General features: G+C 40.2%; 1 protein-coding gene across 2 annotated transcripts; it reads right to left on the reverse strand.

Annotated features, from left to right (window-relative positions):
* Nucleotides 1-5,334: 5,334 nt before the first annotated feature.
* On the reverse strand, nucleotides 5,335-20,164 carry LOC144576292 (protein NO VEIN-like). Of its 2 annotated transcripts, none has more exons than XM_078326618.1 (13): nucleotides 19,304-20,129; nucleotides 18,494-18,834; nucleotides 17,651-18,395; nucleotides 17,418-17,522; nucleotides 16,207-16,354; nucleotides 14,362-15,908; nucleotides 13,339-13,551; nucleotides 10,843-13,050; nucleotides 10,595-10,707; nucleotides 9,173-9,560; nucleotides 8,531-8,836; nucleotides 7,948-8,205; nucleotides 5,335-6,687 (listed from the first exon to the last, which is right to left on the reverse strand). In XM_078326618.1, the coding sequence occupies exons 1-13, from the start codon at nucleotides 19,862-19,864 to the stop codon at nucleotides 5,659-5,661; spliced, it is 7,962 nt and encodes a 2,653-aa protein (XP_078182744.1). In that variant the 5' UTR covers nucleotides 19,865-20,129; the 3' UTR covers nucleotides 5,335-5,658. The 2 variants fall into 2 exon arrangements, with proteins under 2 accessions (XP_078182744.1, XP_078182745.1); XM_078326619.1 differs by lacking the exon at nucleotides 5,335-6,687 and adding an exon at nucleotides 6,789-7,367 and having other exon boundaries at nucleotides 19,304-20,164.
* Between the last annotated feature and the right edge of the window lie 2,533 nt (nucleotides 20,165-22,697).

Here is a 22,697-nt window from a genome sequence, read left to right on the forward strand (position 1 = left end):
GTGGAGTTCACTAGTCGGGCTGATTTCGAGTTGGCGTTACTATCGGGGCCTTGGACCTTTCGTGGAGATTTAGTTGCTTTTCAACAAGTCAACTCCCACTCTGACCTGAGATCAGAGAGCATTGAGCAAGGGCAAGTGTGGGTGCAGCTGTTCAATGTGCCTACCAATTCCTTGACTGAAGAAGGAGTGAGGATCCTGACTCAAGATATTGGTAAGCCTATTTCTCTATCTGCACAGGGGTTTGTCAATGGGAAGCATTTCATAAAGCAAAAGGTGCAGTTCTGCTTAGATAAGCCTTTGAAGGATTTTGTCACCATGGATCATCCATTTCTGGGGAGGGTCAAAGTTCACTGCCACTATGAGAAAATATCCAGAATTTGCATATTTTGCGGAAAGATTGGTCATGAAATGCCTGGATGTAATGACCTTGCCAGATTGGCTATGTTGTTACAAAGGTCAGACCAAGAAGGAAAGTACAATAAGGGTCAGTTATTAGCTCCAAAGTATGGGCCCTGGATGGTCAATGTCGGGTGCATACCGAAGCCTTCATCTCAGGATACAAATGTTCGAAACAAAAGGGCCTATGGTGCCACTGAATTAGGGGCAAGTGATGAATCTCGGTCTTTTTTTGTTGGTCAGATGGTAAGCGAACTTCCAAAAGTTGTTTCTTACACCTTGCAATCTTCTTTGGAGGGAGGCCAGGTGAAAAGGGCGAGGCCGGCGGGCCCAAATTCGCCGGCATCCCCCAAATGAGTTTTCTATCGTGGAATTGTAGGGGCAGCGGAGGCTCTACAATATCCACGTTAAATAGGTATCTTCGCTCAACTAGGGCGGTTCTAGCTTTCATTTCTGAGACACGGTGTAATGAGGAGGTTGCTCTTTCAAGAATTCAACAACTATCTCTGCAAAATTCTGTTGTAGTTCCCTCAAGAGGGAGGTCTGGCGGTTTATGGCTGATCTGGGGTGATGAGGTGCAAGTTCGGGTGGTCAAGGTTTCTAGGTTTTATATAATGGCAGAGATCAAGTTAAATGATGGGAATGACAAGTGGGGCCTAGCAGGAATTTATGGGGACCCTTCTCGGGTTCTCAATCAGGTTATTTGGGATGAAATAACGGGCTTTATGCAGCAGGTGGATGGAAAGGCCTGCCTTATAGGAGATTTTAATGCTATTACGGGCTGCCAGGAGAAGAGGGGTGGCTTCAGTGCCCTGGGCCAAAACAATGCAGATTTCAGATCTTGGATTCACTCAAATGACCTTATTGATTTGGGCCATCATGGGCCTTGTTATACATGGTCCAATAAGCAATATGACACTAATCCAATTGATCAGAGATTAGATAGGGGCCTTGGCACAGTGAGTTGGACTTTACAATACCCAAACTCTGCCATTTTTCACCTTCCTAGGTTTGGAAGTGACCATTTACCGATCCTTCTGAGAACTAACCCAGCATCTGTAAGGGGAAAGCCTAGTTTCAGAGTTGAGAGCTGGTGGTCCCTGAAACCGGGTTTCAAGGAAGTCTGTCAAGAAGCTGTAAGGCAAGGGGAAGAAGATTGGTCAAAGGCAAAAGCTTGTTTTAAGAAAGGAGTAAAGGTATGGCTGGGAGATCAGCCGACGCCGCAGGTCATGTTAAAGTCACTAGAGAATAAAATGGAGGCTCTTAATGCTCAACCACCAGACCAACACACAAAATGGAAGGAGAAAGAGTTGAATGAAGAGCACCAGAGGGTTCTAAAGATGGAAGAGAGGCATTGGCATCAACGTGCAAGGCTGAACTGGGCGATTTTCGGGGATGACAACACCCGTTTCTTTCATGCAACAGCGGTAACCAGAAAGCGAAGGAACACAATTCGTGCAATTCAATTGGAGAATGGGGGTTGGGTATCAGATGCGCGCAACATCAGAAGGCAATTTGTTGGGCACTTCAGGAAAATTTACTCTAAGGTACAATCTGTCCCTATTTTCCAAGCTTATAACCACGAAGTATTTTCAGGAATTCTGGGTATCCCGACTGCTGCTCATACACACCTAGAGGCCTTGCCGACTGAGCCCGAAGTTTACAAGGCCTTAATGACTCTTGGGCCCAACAAAGCTGTCGGCCCTGATGGTTTCACGACAGCAGTTATCCAGGAAAATTGGGAAACTTTTAAGAAGCCTGTAATGGCCCAAGTGCTGGCCTTTTTTCAAACGGGCCTCATGCCATCATCAATAGCTCGATCTAGCTTGGTTCTAATTCCGAAGGTGGAAAATGCGTCTCATGTGGGGGATTTCAGGCCTATATCGGTTTGTAATACGATATACAAGGTTATTTCCAAATTATTGGCAATAAGGTTGAAACCATATATTGGGGACTGCATTTCTCGAACTCAGAGTGCGTTCTTGCCTGGTCGCGAGATCTCAGAGAATGTAATTCTACTCCGCGAGGTGCTGCATACTTTCTCCTTACCTGATTACAAAAGAAAGGAGTTTTGTTTGAAAGTTGATTTGTCGCTTTTCATCGCATGGATTGGGAGTTCCTTCAGTCCGTGATGCCTGTCTATAACTTCCCTCCAAGGTTCATTAGCTGGATCATGAGTTGTATAAAATCAGCAGAGTTTACAGTGGTTGTTAATGGTAAGGGTGATGGCTTCTTCCGCCCACAGTGCGGTCTACGCCAGGGATGTTCACTTTCACCCTACGTGTTCATTTTGGGTATGGACCTCCTCTCAAGACACTTGACTTATCTCTCTCAAAAAAAGGAGATAACAGGAGTCAAATTATCTCAAGCTGCACCTCCCTTAACATATTGTCTGTACGCGGACGATCTGCTCATCTTTGGGGCAGCGACAATAGAGGAATCCAACCAAATTACTGAGGCACTTCACATCTTTTCATCAGTTTCGGGTCAGCAGGTGGGACCCCAAAAGAGCAGCTTATGGTTCAGCAATTGCACAAGCAGGCAAGAGCAAGAGGAAGTGGCACGGGTCCTTAATGTTCCTCTCAATAGGGACTGTCAGACCTATCTTGGGGCCCCAATTGCTACAAATAGGGAGTCCTTTGACTTTCTAATTGCAAAATTCTCCTCCAGACTAAAATCGTGGAAGAGTAATATGTTGTCCCAGGCCGGCCGTATAGTTCTGATTAAGTCTGTTTTACAGGCCATGCCAATTTATTACATGGCCACCACAAGTATGCCCAAGGGTGTCATTCAAAAGATTAATGCTATCATTAGATGCTTTTTTTGGGGTAAGGCAGAACACACGAGATATATGGCGTATATAAGTTGGAAGAAGATCATGCGGCCAAAGGGTATGGGGGGCCTTGGTTTTACTGATTTGTGTATTGTTAATGATGCTTTACTGTTGAAGTTCCTGTGGAAGTTGGCATCGGGCTCAGGGGCACTATGGGTACAAGTGCTCAGAGCAAAGTACTTACCAAGGAGCGAACTATGGCTCAGTAAAAGGACCACAAGATGTACTCCATTCTGGAAGGCTCTCATGCGCTTAAGGGGTACACTTTTACCATGGCTGACTTGGAAGATAGGAGATGGGGAAACCTGTACTGCTCTTGCTCAACCATGGTTCCAAGGCGCTTTGAATTGTTCATCACAGCAAAACTCTATCTGCTCTATCAAAGTCAAGGATTTATGCTTGCAGGAAACAGACACTTGGGATGCAAACCAACTAGTGCATCTGTTTGGCTATGTCAACACAATTTATATCATGCAGGAAATTCAGCCTCCAAACAGTTCAGCAGGACCAGATAGGCTGATCTTTAAACATAATACAAATGGGGTGTTGACAGTAAAGAAGGTTTGCACCCTGCTCACAGGTGACTCGGGTTTACCGATGATGGGGGATAAGAAAATGTGGCATGCAATCTGGCACAAAGGCAGTGTCACACCACGAGTCAGAGTGTTCCTCTGGAAAATGATGCATGAAGGTTTACCCCTTGCTGGAATTTTACAGAGGAGGTTCCCATCAGTTACTCCTTTATGTCAGATGTGCGGTGAAAAAGATGAGAGTGTACATCACATGGCACATGAATGTCAGATTTCTAGAGCCTTTCACTTCTCAGGACCCCTTGCTCTCAAATCTGATACCTTACCGACACCCTTCCCGATGGCCCTCACAAATCTTTATACTCTATTGAATGATCTGCAGTGGACTCAATATGCAAATTCACTGTGGGCTATATGGCGCTGCAGGAATGACATGACCTATGGAGGCAAAAGAGCATGCCTAGCAGATTTCCAGAGGTACTACAATGCAATTTCCTTTGAGTCAACTTTGAGAGAGATGGGCAATACAAGGGGAAGTGCAAAGGGGCAGTATCACCAGGATCCAAGTGACCAGGATTTTGTGTTCTCTTGCAAAGTTGATGGCTCTTGGGTGCAAGGTTGGTCTGGAGGTCTTGGCATTGTGCTATTGCAAAAGGGAGAATTGGTGGAGTATAGATCATCTGCTGTCAGAGCTTGTTGTGCCATTCAGGTGGAGGCGCAAGCATTAAAGGAAGCGATTGATCTGGCAAAAAGCAAAGGCATCACAAATTGCCTGTTTCTTTCCGATTGCAAGCCTTTGGTGGATTGTGTGATGGATTTAGCACCACCGGTTAATGCTGACTGGAGGGCTTCTTCAGAAATTCTCTATATCTGGATGGAGATGGCTCTAGCAAAGAACTGGACTTGTAAGCATATTCCTAGAGGTCAGAACGATTTGGCCAATGGTTTAGCTAAATTAGGTAGACAGAATGGGTGGGATTTGGCAGGTTTTACCTTTCTTGTGTTTCCGAGTTTCTAAGGATTTTGCTAGGAATAGTTTCGGGTAGATATTGGGGACTCAGATCTATGATGTGCTTATCTACATGTAACCTCTTTATCAGTTAAATGAAAATTCTGACCTACGGGTCCTTTGAGACAAAAAAAAAAAAAAAATAGATAAAGAATTCCTCATGCTATTTATCTAAAAAATGCAAAGCCTTGGGTTTTTTATTTGAGTTCGGCGTTTCGCCTCTAAGCTAACTGCCTATATTGTTGGACTCTCCACTTATAGCTTCTACTGGCAATAACATGACCACAGGAGCTTCAGCTGCCTCACAAGTCAAGAGGTTGTCACTCTTTTGATAAAGCAACCACATTCGGTGACTCTTTTTCTGAGCACAGCTGAACATGCTTGATATAATTCTTTCTTTTTTTTCTGAAAATGGAGAGTAAGGTCTCTTCTGATTCCGTTTGGAGTGCAATCCAAGTTTTAACCAGAGCAGACAAGATAATTTATTTGTCCTGGTAGTTGAAGACTGATCACAGCTACAACATCCCCACCACCTCATTGCGAGAAAGAACTTCACAAATACAATGTCCCAAAATATTTTCAAATTTAACTCAGACCTAGTACAAGTGTACAAGTACAACAATCCCCGTTATTTCATAAGACCTCCCCAAAACTTCTGTACAAAAAATTACTATCACAGCAGAGCTCAAAAAATAACACTCACGATGAACAGCAGGAATTGCCTAGGGAACGAAAGAGTCACGTTTTACAATAACCAACCCTACCTAATAAACAAAATTGCTTGCCAATAGCTGCTTAATTGTTAACAGGAACTAAAACAATAGAACTCTCTATATGCACATCTATGCCCTAAAAACACTCTAGTTTACCCATTCACCCTGTCTAAAAATCTAAACCTCCCCCTCCCCCTCAGCCTCAGCTAAGCTGTCTCTATGAAGCCCTGACATGAAAACCGCCAGCCGCAAGGTATGTTGCTGAATCAGACTATATAGGTTCTTCAGAACAATAATACTAGCCTTACCCGATCCCATCAAAATCACATGTGCAATTGTGAATGCCTCACCCCTCTCACATGCAAACTGCCACTCACGCATGGTTATGCTGAACCAATCCTTCCTAGAATACAATGTCGCCTTTACCTCCACAAACTCCTTTGTTTCTTCCTGATCCCCGTCTATCGCAATATCATAAGGCAGTCCTGTTTCAGACAGTTCATTAACCCATCTAACCCTGCCGGGCCCAAGCTGCTCAGTGAAGTACTTGTATGCCACCATCTCACCAAGCCTGCCGGTACGAAGGTTCTGTTCATTCTCCTCATTCCTCCTACGGAATCGGTTTCTATCTATTTCAGCTGCCACAACTACTTGGCTTTTATTAGAAGCATTGGCTGTTGAGACGGTGGCAATGGATCCCAGCTGATTAGCTGAAGCATCAGGCATGTTAGTTTTTGGACTAAGTGCTAGCACATTAGGACTAGAGCTTACACCGGGTTCATTAGAAAGGGGCTGCTCTGGTTCACTAGTTGACGACAAATCCTTGTCAGTTATCCAATCAGCCTCAACCTCAATAGGAATGAGTACATCCTTTGCTTGATCATCATCTTTGGGTGACAACTGGATGGTTCCATTTACCGCAGAAGGGGCATTATAGTGGATGGCTAGAGGAAGGGGATTCATGACAGGGTTAAGTTTGGGAGAGAGGACCCACATGGGGTCATCTGCCAGTACCCTGGACATGTTCTGGCTGTTTATTAGAAAGAAGTCGATTTGTTCATTGGAGGAACCAGACTCTGCCATGGTTGTGATCATGTGTAGGAAGTTTGCAAACTGCAGATTAGTGAAACCATCAAAGAAAAGCCGAGACAGCTCCAGATACATCGCATGTGAATCCACACTAGGGGTTAGGTATAAAATGTTTTCCTGCAAAGAGATGGACTGAATAAGAAACATGGACAAAGCAATACAATAAATGCCATTGTGGTCTTCGCAGGGAGTTAACCTGAATAAAGGCAACTGAAGTACCTGCACTATAAATGTGTTATGTTAGATAATTTGGATTGCTCATATCCATGGTTCACCAGAAACAAGTTTACCAGACCCAGAGTTCAGTGCTTAGACTACTACTTCCAGAGTCAAGACCTAGCACTAACTTAAATTATTCAATGCAGCAATTGTCAGATGCTTACTATAATTGCTTGAAATTCATAAGATAAATCAACTTCATCCCACCACTACCAGCAACCACATTCTCACAATTAAAACACAAACAGGCTGGAAGGTCTGACTAACACTAAAAGCTGTGTTATCTTTACTAACTAGAATGAGATACAAACAGCTTCAAGTACTTGTTCAAGGAAACTCGCTCTTTGGATAAGGAAATATATTTGGTCTTTTACCCCATAAAACTTCACACAGAAATTATTGATCAAATTCAAGCTCGAGAAAACTCGATACTTGAAAGAGGATTGTAGTGAGACAGGATTGCTTCACAAGATCTAGGTTTTCAAAAATGACCAATAATGGCATTTGCCCAGATTTCCCAAATGTTAGTAAGACAGGATTGTAAGAAGAGATTTTCTCTTCAATCCTCATCGAAGTTCCTGTTACAGTATGAAAGATAAAGAAAATATATATATATAAATCATGGAACTTTGAAGTTCTAAACAATCATCGAATTACTGTCCATTAGACAAACGAAAAACAATCAAGTACCAACAGAAAAGGACCTGAGTCCAAGCCCTCGTACAAAATTATCATCTCATCTTCAATATAAAAAAATCAGCCAAAAGATGATCCCTGCAATTATCAAAACACAAGGACTACATATTCTGAAAAGAATAAAATTTTGAAGTCCATGAATTACAAATAACTACGAAAAAGAAATGCCAAGAAAACATGAAACTCAAGCAAGGAACTTGCAATAAAAAAAATGGAAAAGAGCTACGATGCTGGTGATCACTAGAATCCTGATGTTATCAGGAAATAGATTTATGTTGACACAAGTAGCATGTGAATAACTTCAAAGAGTAAAAGATTCCTCAAAAAATAAAGAGACATAATATTCAAGAAAAGGGACATAAAGAGTAAAACAACAAGAAGAGCAACAATGACAGATATAACAAAAATAACGACAATTAACAACAACTATAATAGTAAGAAAAAATGACAGAGAAGAAAAACCTTTAAAATAGCAGAAGCTTCAAAAGGTTCCTGTGATGTGCTGTTTAACCCATTAAGACTATACTTGTAATATAATTTTCCTGCAATAACAACCTGTAGCTGGCTAAGCTTTTCCTTCTCATGTTCCTTGAAACTAACATACTTAAGGGGATGAATCTTGTACAGATATCTTTGCACATATGGGAGAGCCCAATTTACCAGACGAACTTTCTGTGCATCATTTACCAAACCATAGTGTACCACCTCACGAGATACTACCTGCTCAAGAAAGACAAAAGGATTTCCAAGAGGAAAGGTCAAGAAATATTTAATTATGGATATAAGCTAATTTGATGTTGATTATGATATGTACAAGCATAGCAGTTTAATACCTTGATAACGAAGAGATTATGGAGTTAGGTTATAAGCTAGCAGTATAAAGTCTTAATGAGTTGCCAACATGAAGTAAAAATAAAGAACTTTCAAGGGAATGAAAGAACAGGTAATGAAGAAACTAGTATTAAAGAAAATCCATCTACTAAACAGTTTCAGCTCATCAAGAACACAAAAGTACTAAAAGCTCAGAGATAATATCTACACACACCTTTGAAATAGCTGGGATGCCTAAAGATTGCATAAAGGAAGCAATATTTCCATTCGTACCACTCTCAAGTTCAGGAAGCTGCAAAAAGTTGACACTTGGAACATTGTCGAAGTGCTGGATGAGCTTTTCATCATCAACCCAGCATGTCAAACCAAAAGATGCATGGAGGGAAACCCAAGTTCCTCTAACAGTTGGCAACACCTTGTATTCTGCTTTGTGAAGTAACTCCTTGAGCTTCAAAATATCATCATACCTGGCAATTCTTGATTCTATGTCCTTCACCCATTTCATAACAACACGAGCAACCTGCCAAAAGCAGTACCAAAATGAAAAACTTGTATGCATTTTTTTAGAAGTATCCCCACACTTGTATTCCATAAAATCCTCTAGGTTAACTTGGCTTACAGTTACTGTTCTCAGGTTAATCCTCAAGGACCTCAAATAATTTGTTTCATATTTTGTTGTATTAATAGTTCAACACTTCAACTATAAATATACAGCCATTTGCACCATCTGAAAATTGTACTTTTTGAATTAGAATTTGTACGGTTTATACAAAACTACTTTCAACAAGAATACAGCAGCAGTTACATGATATTATATTGTACTAATGTACCCAAACAAAAAATGGGAGAGCTTTACCAAGTAAGATGCTTTTGTGGCCAAAGCAATGCTTGACAACTCCAGTAATACGTCTACATACTTTGTGAAAGAAGGAAGTTCTGGTACACCACATCTTGTGACAAAAAAGTCATGCAGTCCAGGATAAATCCCTGCCAGCATCTTACAAGGGCAACGCCTACTCTTCTTTGCAATATTAAGTTCTTTTGTCACCTCGAAACAGCCAGTGGGATCCAGCCAGTAGGCCTCCTTAGGGGATAACATTTCACCAAGACAGACCTCGCTAGATAGCGAACCTTGAAATGGGGTAAAAATGAAACGACTTTCCAGGAAATTTTGATTTAAGCTCAGCAATGAATTTGAAATCCCCTCTGATATGTAATTGTAGAGCCTTGACATTTGATCAACACTGTAATAGACCAAGAATGCAGCACATATAATTTTTGTATTGTACAACACTACAACTTATCTTCTCAAAAAAAACACTACAACTTAACATAAAATTGCTTCTTATTGTAGTTCTGGCCAGTAATAAGAGCAAAATCCATCAAAACCATACAGGACTGCTAGTACAGTGCGTTGGTTAATATTTCACATTTTCACTAGATTTGGTTTATCCTTGATGTCTAAACCCAAAAAAAAAAAAAAAAACTACAAAAAATCCAGCAACCACTAACAACTTCAGGGATACCATTCTATTTGGTCCTTGAAAACAGAAAGGATGCACACTATAAATAAAAAGAAAACTGCATTGCCAGATTTTCCAATTTATCACTGGACATAGCTTATCTTTGGTATCTAAGCCAGATTTAACCAAAACTAACTAGTGGAAAAAAAATATCGAAAATCATGTACAGTTGCCATTCTATCCGATCCTTGAAAACAAGTGATTTAAATAGCAACCACTTTAGCTATAGATATTGGAAAGACATTATGCTGCTACCAAGATTTCTATGGCTTATTTAATGCCATAGCATTAGCAGATAGTAGAGGATTTCAAAAAAACATAATAGAGGATTTAAAAATACTATAATACTTAGTTTCGAAGCAATTGGATGCTTAATTTTCATAATTAATGTTAGGCAATATTGATTCAACTTTTATATTTCTATTTTGGTATATAGAAAAAATGTTCAAAATGCTACTACTGTGATATGACACTTTTTGTTTTGAGGTCTTTATAATAACCATGGCCTATAAACTACATAGCTATAATTTGAAACAATCATATTCGCGATAACTGGTAGCGCCTTAAAAACATGCCCGTGATTCACTATCAGCTACGAAAAAGGGCCACAGCAATGAACCTGCTATCTGTGATTTAAACCTTTGTTGATAACAGAAGGGATGCACACCACGATAATAAGATAAACTTTCTACCTCCGGATCAACAAGCTAGTCCAAACCTATTTACAAAAACCATGAAAACCTTATGGGAGCTACCTTGCTTTAAAAGGAAGCTGAGTTTTCGCCCATGAGGTGAGGATTGACAAAGCCTCTACAGGTGACACTTCAGTTTTAAACCCAGCCTCCTTCAAGAGTGACTTGCTTGCAACCTGTGCAATCAGAATTTAGCAATTACATATGAGATTCAGCTGTGCTAAAGCTAAGTAATTGCTGTGCTCTATCAAGAATGTTCATCAGCTCATGTAGAAGAAGAGATGTACAACAATAAAGGAAAAGAGAGTAACCTGTGGCAAAGCATATGGCGCATTTGCACCCAGTAGTGAGCGCACACCTGCACAATCGTAGAATAAATCTCTTGGATAGTGAAGGTCTTCGTCTGTGCTTGAAGCAACCCATTTTACCTCATGCAGACTCTTAACAACAGAGGATGGAGCGCCAGCCTTCTCGTCCCCAATAAGCGCCTTGTCGCTGTAATTTTCATCCCAAAGCTTATCAAGCACCTCCAAAAGATAGATAGAACCTCTCCTATTTTTCTTGGTAGAAAGGACGGAAAGTATCCTAACCAATTCCATTGACACCCAATCAGTGACAACAGAGGTATTAGGAAGAATTCTTTGTATTCTAGTTACTGAAATGAAATCCGTGACACCCAGTTCCTTGAGAAAATCCCTCCACTTAAGTGATCCACTTGATAAACATTTGGTGCTGGGATGTTTCAGATAGGCTGTATCAACTTCATGCCAATTGAGATCTGTGCCAATGAACCTCTTCATATCAATAGTTCCACCATATTCCTTGCCAAAATGGACTGGTGTGCTGGTCAAGGAGACATGACCTAGATTTGTAAGCAGCACAAACTTATTGCGAAGTTCTAGTATTATCTCTGCCTTTTGAGATGGACAGATTGCACATGCTGATTGAAAATGGAGCATTATATACGCAAGATACTCAACCATGAGCTCCTTTTTTGTGTCAGAACCTGCGACACTCTCAGACAGAGCCGGTAGTATGTGGCTTCTTATGATTTCATGGGCAGAGAGCTTCCGTACTCCAATTTTGAGAAGCATCTCTGTCAGATCATCAGCTCTTCCCTCATGGGCAAGGTATTTGTTTGAACTCAGGGCATTGAGAAGCAGAGGGTTAACAGTGTGAAGATTGGCATAAAGTAGGGGGAATTCTTTCACACCATACTGATTCTCAAATCCCCCACCAGAGACATCACAGGGCAGCCAGATATTTCCTCCAGAAACCGAGCAGCGCGAACCATCTGAAAGGGGAATAAATGGGATTTTCCTCAGGCCATCTAAAATGTCACCTTCCAAACCTGGGTCATCAAAATGCCTCATAGAAGAATGGGCCAATAGTGCCGAATGAAGTGTTACTAGCCAGGCTGATAGCCAATCAAGCCCAAGCCAATCCTGAGGGACATCTTTATTATTGAACAGTGCTGACACAGCATCATATAGTATTCTAGGTCCATGGTCACGAATACCAAGAGCCCTTGCTAACTGATCGGACAAATCAATATCTCTGGACAGATAACCAAGACCCAGAGACTTCTCAAGCAACACGTCAGGAATTAGCAAACAAACCTGCTCATTCCAGCCTCTCAGGACACGGCATGGAGGTAATAATCGCTGTGGTCCTGGCCCATCCAAAATCATGCAACATGCAGTTCGCAGCTTGGTGATGATCATATTAGGGAGGCCGGAAAAAAAACCATGAACCTCACCTACAAGTGGGACGAAGCTCATGAAAGCACTCACTGCCTTTCCAGGGTGATCTCTAAAGCATGGGAGGTTAGAAAAAGAACCCAGAGCTGAAAGAAAGAGAGAAGGGTACTCGGACAGGAGCCACTGATTCCAAGCACTATTGCTGTCTACTTCCTCTCTAGAAGTAGGAAGGACAAAGTCCCCTTGTAGAATGAATTTCAACCCGTAATTCCGTAGAGGAAGAAACGCAAAAACTGGCTGATGAATCAGAGATGGCTGGTACTTGTCCAAGGCAACCTCTTCAAGAGTGAAGGCCATGGCAATTTCTGTTGCTTGCACATCAGGACGGATCAAACCACTAGAAAGCTTCTTGCTAACAACCATCCAGCTTATCTTGTCATTCCCATCAGAAACTCGAACTATGCCATGACCAATGTACTGCTTTCTCATGGCCCGATAAGCACCATCAATCGTGCTCTTGAACTTGATACACTGGATTCGATGCAGGAAAAGAAGCAACGACGGATGGAGATCAGCAAACATTGACAGAATAAGCACATCAGTTTGACCTTTACCAGAATTTTTTCTGAAGGGGAGAACTATGCATGTATTCCAGTGGGAGCGATCAATGATCCCGTCATCTTCAGCAGGCAGCAAGCGGCTGAAAATGCTGGTGTCACGAGGTGGGACCACAGTGGGAAGCACAAAGCCTATCTGACCCTCACTAATGTCAAACTTGATGTGAAAACCATTAGAATGAATCTCTGGCGCATCAGTGACCTGTAAAAAGAAACAGATTAGAAACCATCAGAAAAAATTTCAGCTATAATTTGTCTGAATTCTGCTACAGCATTCATTATTGCCACGAAAGACGTCCCAAATGAAAATAGATACCACAAGTTGAACCTATGTACTGTAACTTATAAAAAGTGATATCTACAGAATAAATTTAGTAACAAACTGAGTCACTTTGTTTCTTACATCCCCAAAGAGAATCCTTGCACAAAACAAAGGATCTTACAAATATTTAAACTGAAAAAGCGTAGCAAAATAACAAAAAATATTTACCCGGAAAACAGATTTGAATCCAATGCCCTTGTTCCCAATATATCCAGCAGATGATCCCTTTTTGGTTGAATTGCCTACGTCACAGAGAGCCTTGATGTTTGTGGCAGTGAATCCAAGCTCATTGTTCAGAACAACTATACCAGTTTCCTGAAGGATGAATACCAGAGTAGGCTCCACCGATTGAGGATAAATGTTGTCATCAGCATTTTGGACCTGTATTGAAATGGCAATAAAGTAGATCAAACATCACACTAAAAGTATTCTACTCTCAGAAACGAAAGATTCCAATGGTCAGCAGGGGAGGAGCCATACTTTCGAACAATGGGGGTCAAACACAAATGGGTGTCAATCATATAAATAGGATGACATACTTCTCATTTGAAGTGTCACAAATACAGAGAAACACAAAACAGAAATTTCAGCAAAGAGAAACCCAAGTACTAGGTACTTTGGTTGTGAATCAGTGGGACACGTTCAAATGGGGGTCAACCATATAAAAAAAATTGGAGAGAATGGGGATCAATTTTACAATACCATAACATCTAAATTATACCCAAATTCATACATAAATACAAAAATTCACTTAAATCTGCCATTGATGGTGAGTGAAAATAATTCCTCATAACAGCTTTTTTTTTTTTTTGAAGGTCAGTTGGCACAAAGCCGAGTGAGAAATTTCATTGGACGAAAGAAAAGCTACACAGTTTAGAAAAGAATACAATTTAACAAAAAAAAAAAAGCAAAAAACACAGCTTACAAAAGAACTTGACAGTTTGCCTAAATAACACAACATAAAATTGATACTAACAACCTAATTGAAAAGCTGCATAGACACAAAAGGCTTTTGATATTGCTATAATGCAGCTAGACTTGTAACCAAAACATCAGTTCAACTGGAGGAAACTGACCTGGATTCCCCTTTTAGGCTTTCAGCAAAATAAATAAATAGAAATCATCGATTAAATAAATGAAAACAAAAATTTGAGAAAGCAATACCAGATAAGAATCAATATAGAGACTTACAAGCTCAAGTAGGAGGTGGGAATCCTGCGAATATAGTTCCTGCGAAAGGCAATGGAGAGCTCTGCCAAGGCGATCATGCTGCTTTCTTAACAAACCACTTTCAGTTGCACTCAGGTTCGAGTCGAGACCAAACTCCTCACGGCGAATGGTTTCTATGAAGGTGGATGCTTCAACAAGAGCCTTATCCGATTTAGGGGGTTCACCAACCGTGACTTCAGAGTGTGTCATATTACCAATAGGATCAAGTGCATTATGATCCACAGAACCTGAAGCCGACCCCAATTTGACTGCATGGGCCTTGCTCACAACACTCGAGATCCTGTTTGAATTACTATATATACTTTTTTCATATGAACTAGGATCTTCCTTCAGGAAGCCAACTCCACCAGTCAGAATGAACTGACGATAGTCCTCAACCAACTCTGCAAACCCAAGCGACAGGCCAAGGTCATGAAGCATGAACCGCTGCCGGCTCGTAATGCACTCACACAAAAGGGCTCTACAGATATCTTTGGTCACAGATTGCAGGCCAGAAAGAAGGATATCTGCTGCAAAAGCCCAGAATTCAGACGGCAAGTGACCAAGGCACTCGAGTATAAACCTGGCAACAGCACCAACTCTTGAATCATTGTCAGCAATTACTTGAGAAGTAGTTGTGTTCGCTTGAGCTGAATCATCAGAGCCTCTTACTAAAACACTAGCCGCCCTCTCAGCATAGAGCTTAAGAAGGGACACTGGCATGTTGCTTGAACTGCTATACTGGTACAATAAAGACAGCAGCTTCACTGCAGCCAAGTATGGCGACAGTTGAATAAAAGCCTCTAAGAACTGGTCGACAGTAGCTGATGGTTCAACCCGAATAAACCGGCCATCCCTTGTCGCAATGCATACCAAATTCCCAATACATCCCTGGGACAGATACCAGTCAAAGAATGAACCCAATGATGGAGCATATACATGTTCCCAATGCAACCATGACATCAAATCAGAGAGAAAAGGTGCCTTTAGAAGACGCTCCACGACCTCACTTGAGGATACCGAGCTAAACTCAGATTTCTGGCCATCTCCATACATACGCTGAGGTAACAACGTATGGGAAAATAAGACACCACTTGGGTTATCAATAAAGTCCATTTTATCGAGGTCATTTCCTGACATATGAAAGCTCATTGTTGGAAATTGTTCCCTCAGTAGAATGAGAAGATCAGTTTTTCTTTTGACAGGTCCTGCTTGAGAGAGTAACAAACCTAGCTGGCACTCATGCATGGAGACAAGGGAGGAACAAGTCTTGTCAACTTCCTCACTGAAAATGCTGCGTAGCTTAGGAGGGAGTAGAGGTGTATGCTGCTGCAAAAAAGCTATGAAATGTCCATGACCAAGAGCAGTAAATTCATCGACAGATAACTGACTTGACACCCATGCTGCACAATCAAGTAGATTCTTCACAGATAAGGACCCATTTTGCAAACAAGAATTGTTTGCCTCAAAATAACGAGTGATCTTCTTGATGATTTCTTCAATATTAAATCTAACTTCAGGGGCGACTTCTGCATAATATTAAGTGCATCAGCTTTCAGGTTAAATGACAAAACTAAAATTTATTTCTCAGATAAGTTTTAACACAGCTGTGGTAACTAGTTGCCTTGGTGCCGAACAGAACCCAAAATAACAGTATCAGTTATCCACCTATATAATTAACTTTTCTGGCCAAATGAACCAAACAGTGTATAAGCTAAGCGACTAAGAAATCTGGGTATGTACAAAAATATGAAATGACCAGATTGTTTTCAACTCTTGCAGGGTAGTAACCAAATGTAAAAGATTAGAGGACAAGAAGCTACTTACGACTAGTGACCTCTTTATCTTTATTTGATTGTCCGACCTCTATTAGCACATCAGATGGCTCAGAACTCACAACTAGACCTTCAATTTCATCAAGGGTATGCATTGTATCATAGAGACTATCCAACGAACCATTTCGAATGGCATTCACCTGCATCATTTCCATTTGACTATAATTAACAAGATTGGTATCAATGCAGAGACTCTCCTCCATATAAAAACTGAAGACATCAAAAATATCCAACCAAAAAAGAAAAAGATGTGGACACCACATCTCTCTATCAAATACAGTTTATCCAGTTGACAAAGCATTAACATAAGTCATGACAACTGAAAGAAGATAGGTAGATAGAGGTCACAACTCACAAATAACCAATGTTTTTAAATGCGGTTTTCATGCGGTATGCAGCTGCATATGCGGATTTTAATGCAAACTTATATATGCGGATTTGGTACGTAGTGGTGTCTCCATATATATAAAAAAAATAGATGTCTTCATAGTTCATGCATATAAATCAGAAAATAAAAATAAAAAATGGACGTCTCCAAACATTTCAAAATGGAGAATAAAAGGAACACAAAATAAAGAAATAAAAAGAAGAAGAAAGGAATGGCTGTGGCTGTCAACGCACATGGCGTGGGCCAATTTTTCTTTTTGAGGATAATAATCACTCCATTAATAATTTGAAATAGGGCTTTAAACGCTATCAGAAAATAACTTGAAACATGGCATGGGCCAATTGCTAGGAAGGGTTGTGGGCCTTGTGAGCTTGTGGCTGTCAGCATTTTGTAGCAACTCACAGAGCTCACCTCAAAAGAAGCAAGCGAATTAAACCGCATAACCGGATTTTATGCAGCCGAGGACCGCAAACGAAAATGCAGACGCATATGCATATAACCGCATTTAATAACAATGCAAATAACCATAATCACTTATACCCACAAGAATAACTCTATTAGGTATGCCCACTTAATAACATTATAGAATCTGTGGACAAATATAAATGGAACCCCAATAAAAAAAGTGTAGTAGTAGCACAATGAATCTATGGTTACTTTAAATGGTACATGGTACTAAGAAAAGACGAATTATTAGATCAATGTAAGGCAAAAAATTGCTCAACCGCTCAAAAACATGTAATGCCTGAGAAGTTTAAAAGAAAGAAAATATCAGGTGACATGTACCAAGTATAAATAAAAGAAAGTGAACTCACAGCAACATTTAGCAACCCAATACAAGGGAATATAGAAAAAAGCCATTTCATCCTTTTACGATCCTTATTCTGAAGATCGTAGACGGTCTGCATCAATTCAACAACCTGCATGAACAAAACACACATTATGCGAGGTTCGAATAAAAAGAATTTAAAGTCTAGGTTGGTAAGTAGGAGGAATGAAACTTTCTACATCAGCATCGGTTTAAATTAAAAAAGTAGTTTGATCATACCTCTGATATTGAGCGTGTCCGGCATGGTTCTTTCCAGATTGCAATAAACTTCTCTAGGTCTTCCCTACACAATTTAAAATGCTTGGAACTGTCAGTTGCAAGAATCCTCCTCCTTTTGGAGGACTTCATCGACAGCACATTCTCCTCTTCCGCTTCCATAGCCTTTCTCTTCCTTTCTTTCTTGCCACTTCCATTTCCCACAGACTTACCAAGTCTATGCTTTGGATCAGATTGCAACCTAAGCCGAGCTAATTCTTCAGTGGTGGAAGGATATGGGCAGGTGCTCCGAGTATTCCAATCGACATTCACAATCCTGTTTTTCTCTTCCTCGTCGCTACAGTCAGCATCAGTTCCTTCATCGGATGAAATAAAGCGGGTGTGCTTGCCTTTAAAGGTACTGAAGGCAGTATTTAAGGCAGATGCAATAGAACTGAAGCGGCTATCAAGCTCTTTTTTCTCTGAACTAAATCGACTGTTATCGTTTTTGTCTTTTAAGGAGTCAATATCTTCTTTCTTCGTAACTTCTCTTTCCCGCTTGCCCGGCCTTTTGCGTTTTCTCATCTCCATACTGCTTTCAGCAAACTTTTCAGTTGATTCAGAGTTGGCCATCCTCTCAATTTTAGATGACCGTTTTCTATCACCACTTGATTTTCCCCCTGTATTAGTACCATGGAACTTCTTGGCCACTTCCTGAAGAATCGCTTGTTCTCCTCTTCTGACCTCACGAATATACCTTTCAATGGTACTGCAAAGAAAATATAGTACTGCTTTAAAATCAAAACAAAATAGTAAACTACATTGTGACAACAAGAGAAAAAAAGGACGATCAGCATCTGTACGCACCCCAGATCCTTAATACGTACACCAAGCTTCTCAACCCTATCAACCTTCTTCTTCTTTGCAATATAGGTCAAGAGCTCATCAAGCATAACCGGGTGACATCTGTTAGGTTCATCCAAAATCTCTCCTAGGTAAGTTATGACTTTCTCTGTGATTATTTTTACAGGCTTCTGACAATCAGGGGGGAGGAAGAAGTAACGAGTGACAGCTGGGTGGCGAAGAAAAGGACCCAGCATGAGATTTTCAAACTGATCCACACCCTCATTTTTGCATATCTCTACATCCAACTCGTACAGTGTGACTATGCCACGAGTCATCACAAAGCAATTCACAAAATCACTAACCTGGTTAATGACAACAAAGAATACCCATTAGTATAGACTTCATGATTGCAAGTTTATGCTTGGTCGCTGTTAATGGGTGAATCAGGCTTTGTTCAAAAATCTAATGTGATAATTAGAAAAAAAAGTTGAAAAATATTTAAAAGGAACCAACACTATCTATCTGCATTAACTACTAGCTGCTGGATGGTAAATATTAGCATAAGGATCAGATGTACAAGAAGCCTTGGTTTCTTAATTATCCAAGTAAAAAAGGCAACAGTAAATTTTTACAATACAGAAATTGCATTTGAAAAATAAAAAAAATAAGTTTCATTTTTAAAATATGTAATTTTGTGTAGCAATAAGTACGTCATCAGTACCAGGGCTTTAACATTTACAGGTACTATTCTTAAGAAACTAAAAATGCCCAGACTCGAACACTTTAAAGTAGGGGATATTGTATACAAATGGGGCAAAAAGAAGAACTAACCCTGCCCTCGATTTGAAATATCTGTTGGAGAGGCGCCACATCTTTCATTTGAATTCCTAAAGTGTCCCAAGAATCGGCACCTAATGAAGCAAGAACGTACCGAGCCACCTTATATCCAGAAACGTTCTCTCCAGCAGACAAGAGCTCCTCGTGCGCCTGCTTTGTCAAGTCAATCGCCTTCTTGAGCAACCACTTTTGTGACCGTGAAGTGGCTGTTGGTGCATTAGAACTCTCTCTAGGGTTAGGCATGGTGTTCGGGATGGGGTTTGGGTTGTGAATAGAAGGGTTAGGGTTTGGCAAGAAGCCAGAGTTTTGGAGGAGGAGGGCTGGATTGGGCGCAAAAGTGAGATTAGCATTAGGGTTTTGAAAAGGGAACTGAAGTAGGTTCAAGGGTAGATTTGGAGATAAGCTGGCTAGGATATTTCCGGCGAGAGAAGCGGCGGCAGCGTAGTTTGAGGTAGAATCAGCCGAGGCAGCGTAGGTAGAGACTGATTCGGCAGCGGCAGAGGTGGAGGGCATGCCATTGCCGCCTTGGCTCGAGGAGTTCTGGCGGCGCTTCATGGCGACAAGTGCGGGAAGGCTCGAAAGAAATTTTGTGGATGGTAGATATGTCCAAGCTGAACCTGTTCCACGCCAACGCCTATGCTAAGCCGCCTCAGAGCGATTCAGACTTCCGAGAGACGAATGGAACATTATCGCCTGGAACGGGAACTAGCCAATGTTGTAAAATGCCTATCTTATAGTAGAGAGGAGCCGCTTGAGAGGCGACGGCGGACAGTGGAGAGGAGGCGCTTGAAAATTAATCGACGGCGGACAGTGGAGAGAGGCGCCGGAGGAGAGAGAGGCGGCTATATATTTTGGTTAAGTTAGGTCACTCTGACCGAATGAGAGGAGCGATATTTGCCGACATTTTTATTTTTACCCTGTTAAAAAATTATTTTAATAATAATAACTAAAATTTAGCAATAATTTGAAAAATACTCTACTCCTGAAAATTTTTCACGCCTGAAATTTTAATTCTCATTTTTTTTTAAAACAGAAATTTGTTTTATTTTTTTATTTTTTTTATTGAAATATTAGAAATGTTGGATATATTTCTTTGAAAATAGATGGAATATAATATAATTTGATTTATTAGAAAGACTGTAACAAATAACCCGGATCAATATTTTCAGGTCGGATTTTTCGCGGCTGTAAGAAAAATTAATATATTTCTGTATGTGTTATTGGAAAAAAATAAAAATACTTAGATTCTGAGTTATTGAAGTCGGTTCAAAAGTCACTTCTATGTAATCTAGAAAATATTGTGATCATTCTAGGACATTTAATTTATAAAAAGTTGTATCTATTTTGATAATTCTTTTTTAATAATAATTATTAAATAATTTAAAAGTTTTTATTTTTTTTCAAAAATAGATACAACTTTCCATAAATTAAATGTCCTAGAAGGATCACAATATTTTCTAGATTACATAGAAGTGACTTTTGAACCGGGATCAATAACTCAGAATCTAAGCATTTTTATTTTTTTCCAATAACACATACAAAAATATATTAATTTTTCTTACAGTCGCGAAAAATCCGACCTGAAAAATATTAATCCGGGTTATTTGTTACAGTCTTTCGAATAAATCAAATTATATTGTATTCCATCTATTTTCAAAGAAATATATCCAACATTTCTAGTATTTCAATACAAAAAATAAAAATAAAAACAAATTTCTATTTTATAAAAAAAAATGGGAATTAAAATTCTAGCCCTTGGAAAATTTTTACGGATGGAGTATTTTTTAAATTGTTGCTAAACTTTGATTATTATTATTAAAATAATTTTTAATGGGGTAAAAATAAAAATGTCGGCGATATTTGAGAATTGAGACGGCTATGCGCGAACATATATGCGGCCACTTGGATTAGATGCGGTAAGAAATTTTATTCTGCTGCATATGCGTAACCGTATATACGACTGTATGAAAATTTTTATGTGGAATCGAACTGAGAATCACATTTTACGACACTGGAGTCTGGAACTAGCGGAAACAGCACGCGGCTTGGTATTTATTTCCGTACGATTAAAATTTTCGGAAAGCAACAGTGGCCCACTGTCAGTGGGTTTAGCCCATTTACGAATTGCTGCGAGCCGGTCATTTTTATTAATATCCCTGAAACAAATGTAAATTTTAAAAATGCCCATGTCCCCAATTTTTTTTTAAAAATGCCCTGACCGCCTGGGCCCAGGGCGGCCCAATATTCCCTGTGAGGCGCCACCCCCTGGGGCGCCCCATAGCACAAGTGAGGCGCCACACCCTGGGGCGCCTCATGTGTGTGTGTGTGTTTTTTTTTTTTTTTTTTTTTTAGAGAAATCTTAGTATTTTGATTTGAATAATTTTGTGAAAACAGTTTAGGGTTTATGTATTGTATGTCAAAAAATAAAATATTATGAGTGTGTCAAAAAATGTAAAATTTGGTCTCCAAGCATATTTTATAATAGATTGAACATCTAACGGTTTTAATTATATTGTTACGCTTTTAATTATATTGTTGAACTTTAATTGTATTATTAAACTGTGTTATAATAACGAAATGTAAAGTGCAAACAACATAATACCAACATGAACATGAAATAATAAAACATAATGTCAACATAATGCGCGCCAATGTAATACAGCAGTCCCATAGTAAAAATACTACAGTCAGAAATATATTACAATAAACAAAAAAGTTCACACAAGCAAAATAGCAAGTTTATCTGCCCCTACCACGACGTCTCAATAAACCTAACAAACGACTAGTTGTACTGGTATGAGCTGCAGGTGCGGCATTACTTGTAGAGGATTGGCAACTAGATGATTGGCTCGGAGGAGGGGGGGTTGTGTTCTACCAGTTGCTTCAGCAACAACTCTAGCATTTTCTCTTTCGTTGTGCGCGTTTATGGCATCTGAAAATAAGAATACAATTCAGTTAGTAATATAATAAAATCATAAATGAATTTCGTATAATGCTACATACCTGTCGTGCGCCTGTCAGAAACAGAACGACGAGCCCGATTTCCCGACGGTCGCCTACCACCCATCTCGTCCATGGTCATTACAATACGCTTGTGTCTCCTCCTCCTCTTTCTTATCCATCCTTCTGAAGGGAGTATTCTATCACCAACATATGCAGGCCACTCGTGCTGATCGGGATAAGAATGGAAAGATCCACCCCAAGTGGAAGCAAGGTAATCGGTACGGTACATGTCAGCAACATAGTGATCCTCGCAGTAGTTCCTCACTCGGCATACCGCCATCACGTGACTGCATGGTATGTGACTTAGTTGGGGTCCCTGGCATGTACAGTTTACCGCCCTGGCATCTCCGAATTTAACCACGTACTTGCAAGCCCTCTTGACAAA

Source organism: Carex rostrata, chromosome 25, assembly GCF_964058835.1.
Source record: "Carex rostrata chromosome 25, lpCarRost1.2, whole genome shotgun sequence".
In the NCBI taxonomy this organism is placed as follows: Eukaryota; Viridiplantae; Streptophyta; class Magnoliopsida; order Poales; family Cyperaceae; genus Carex; species Carex rostrata.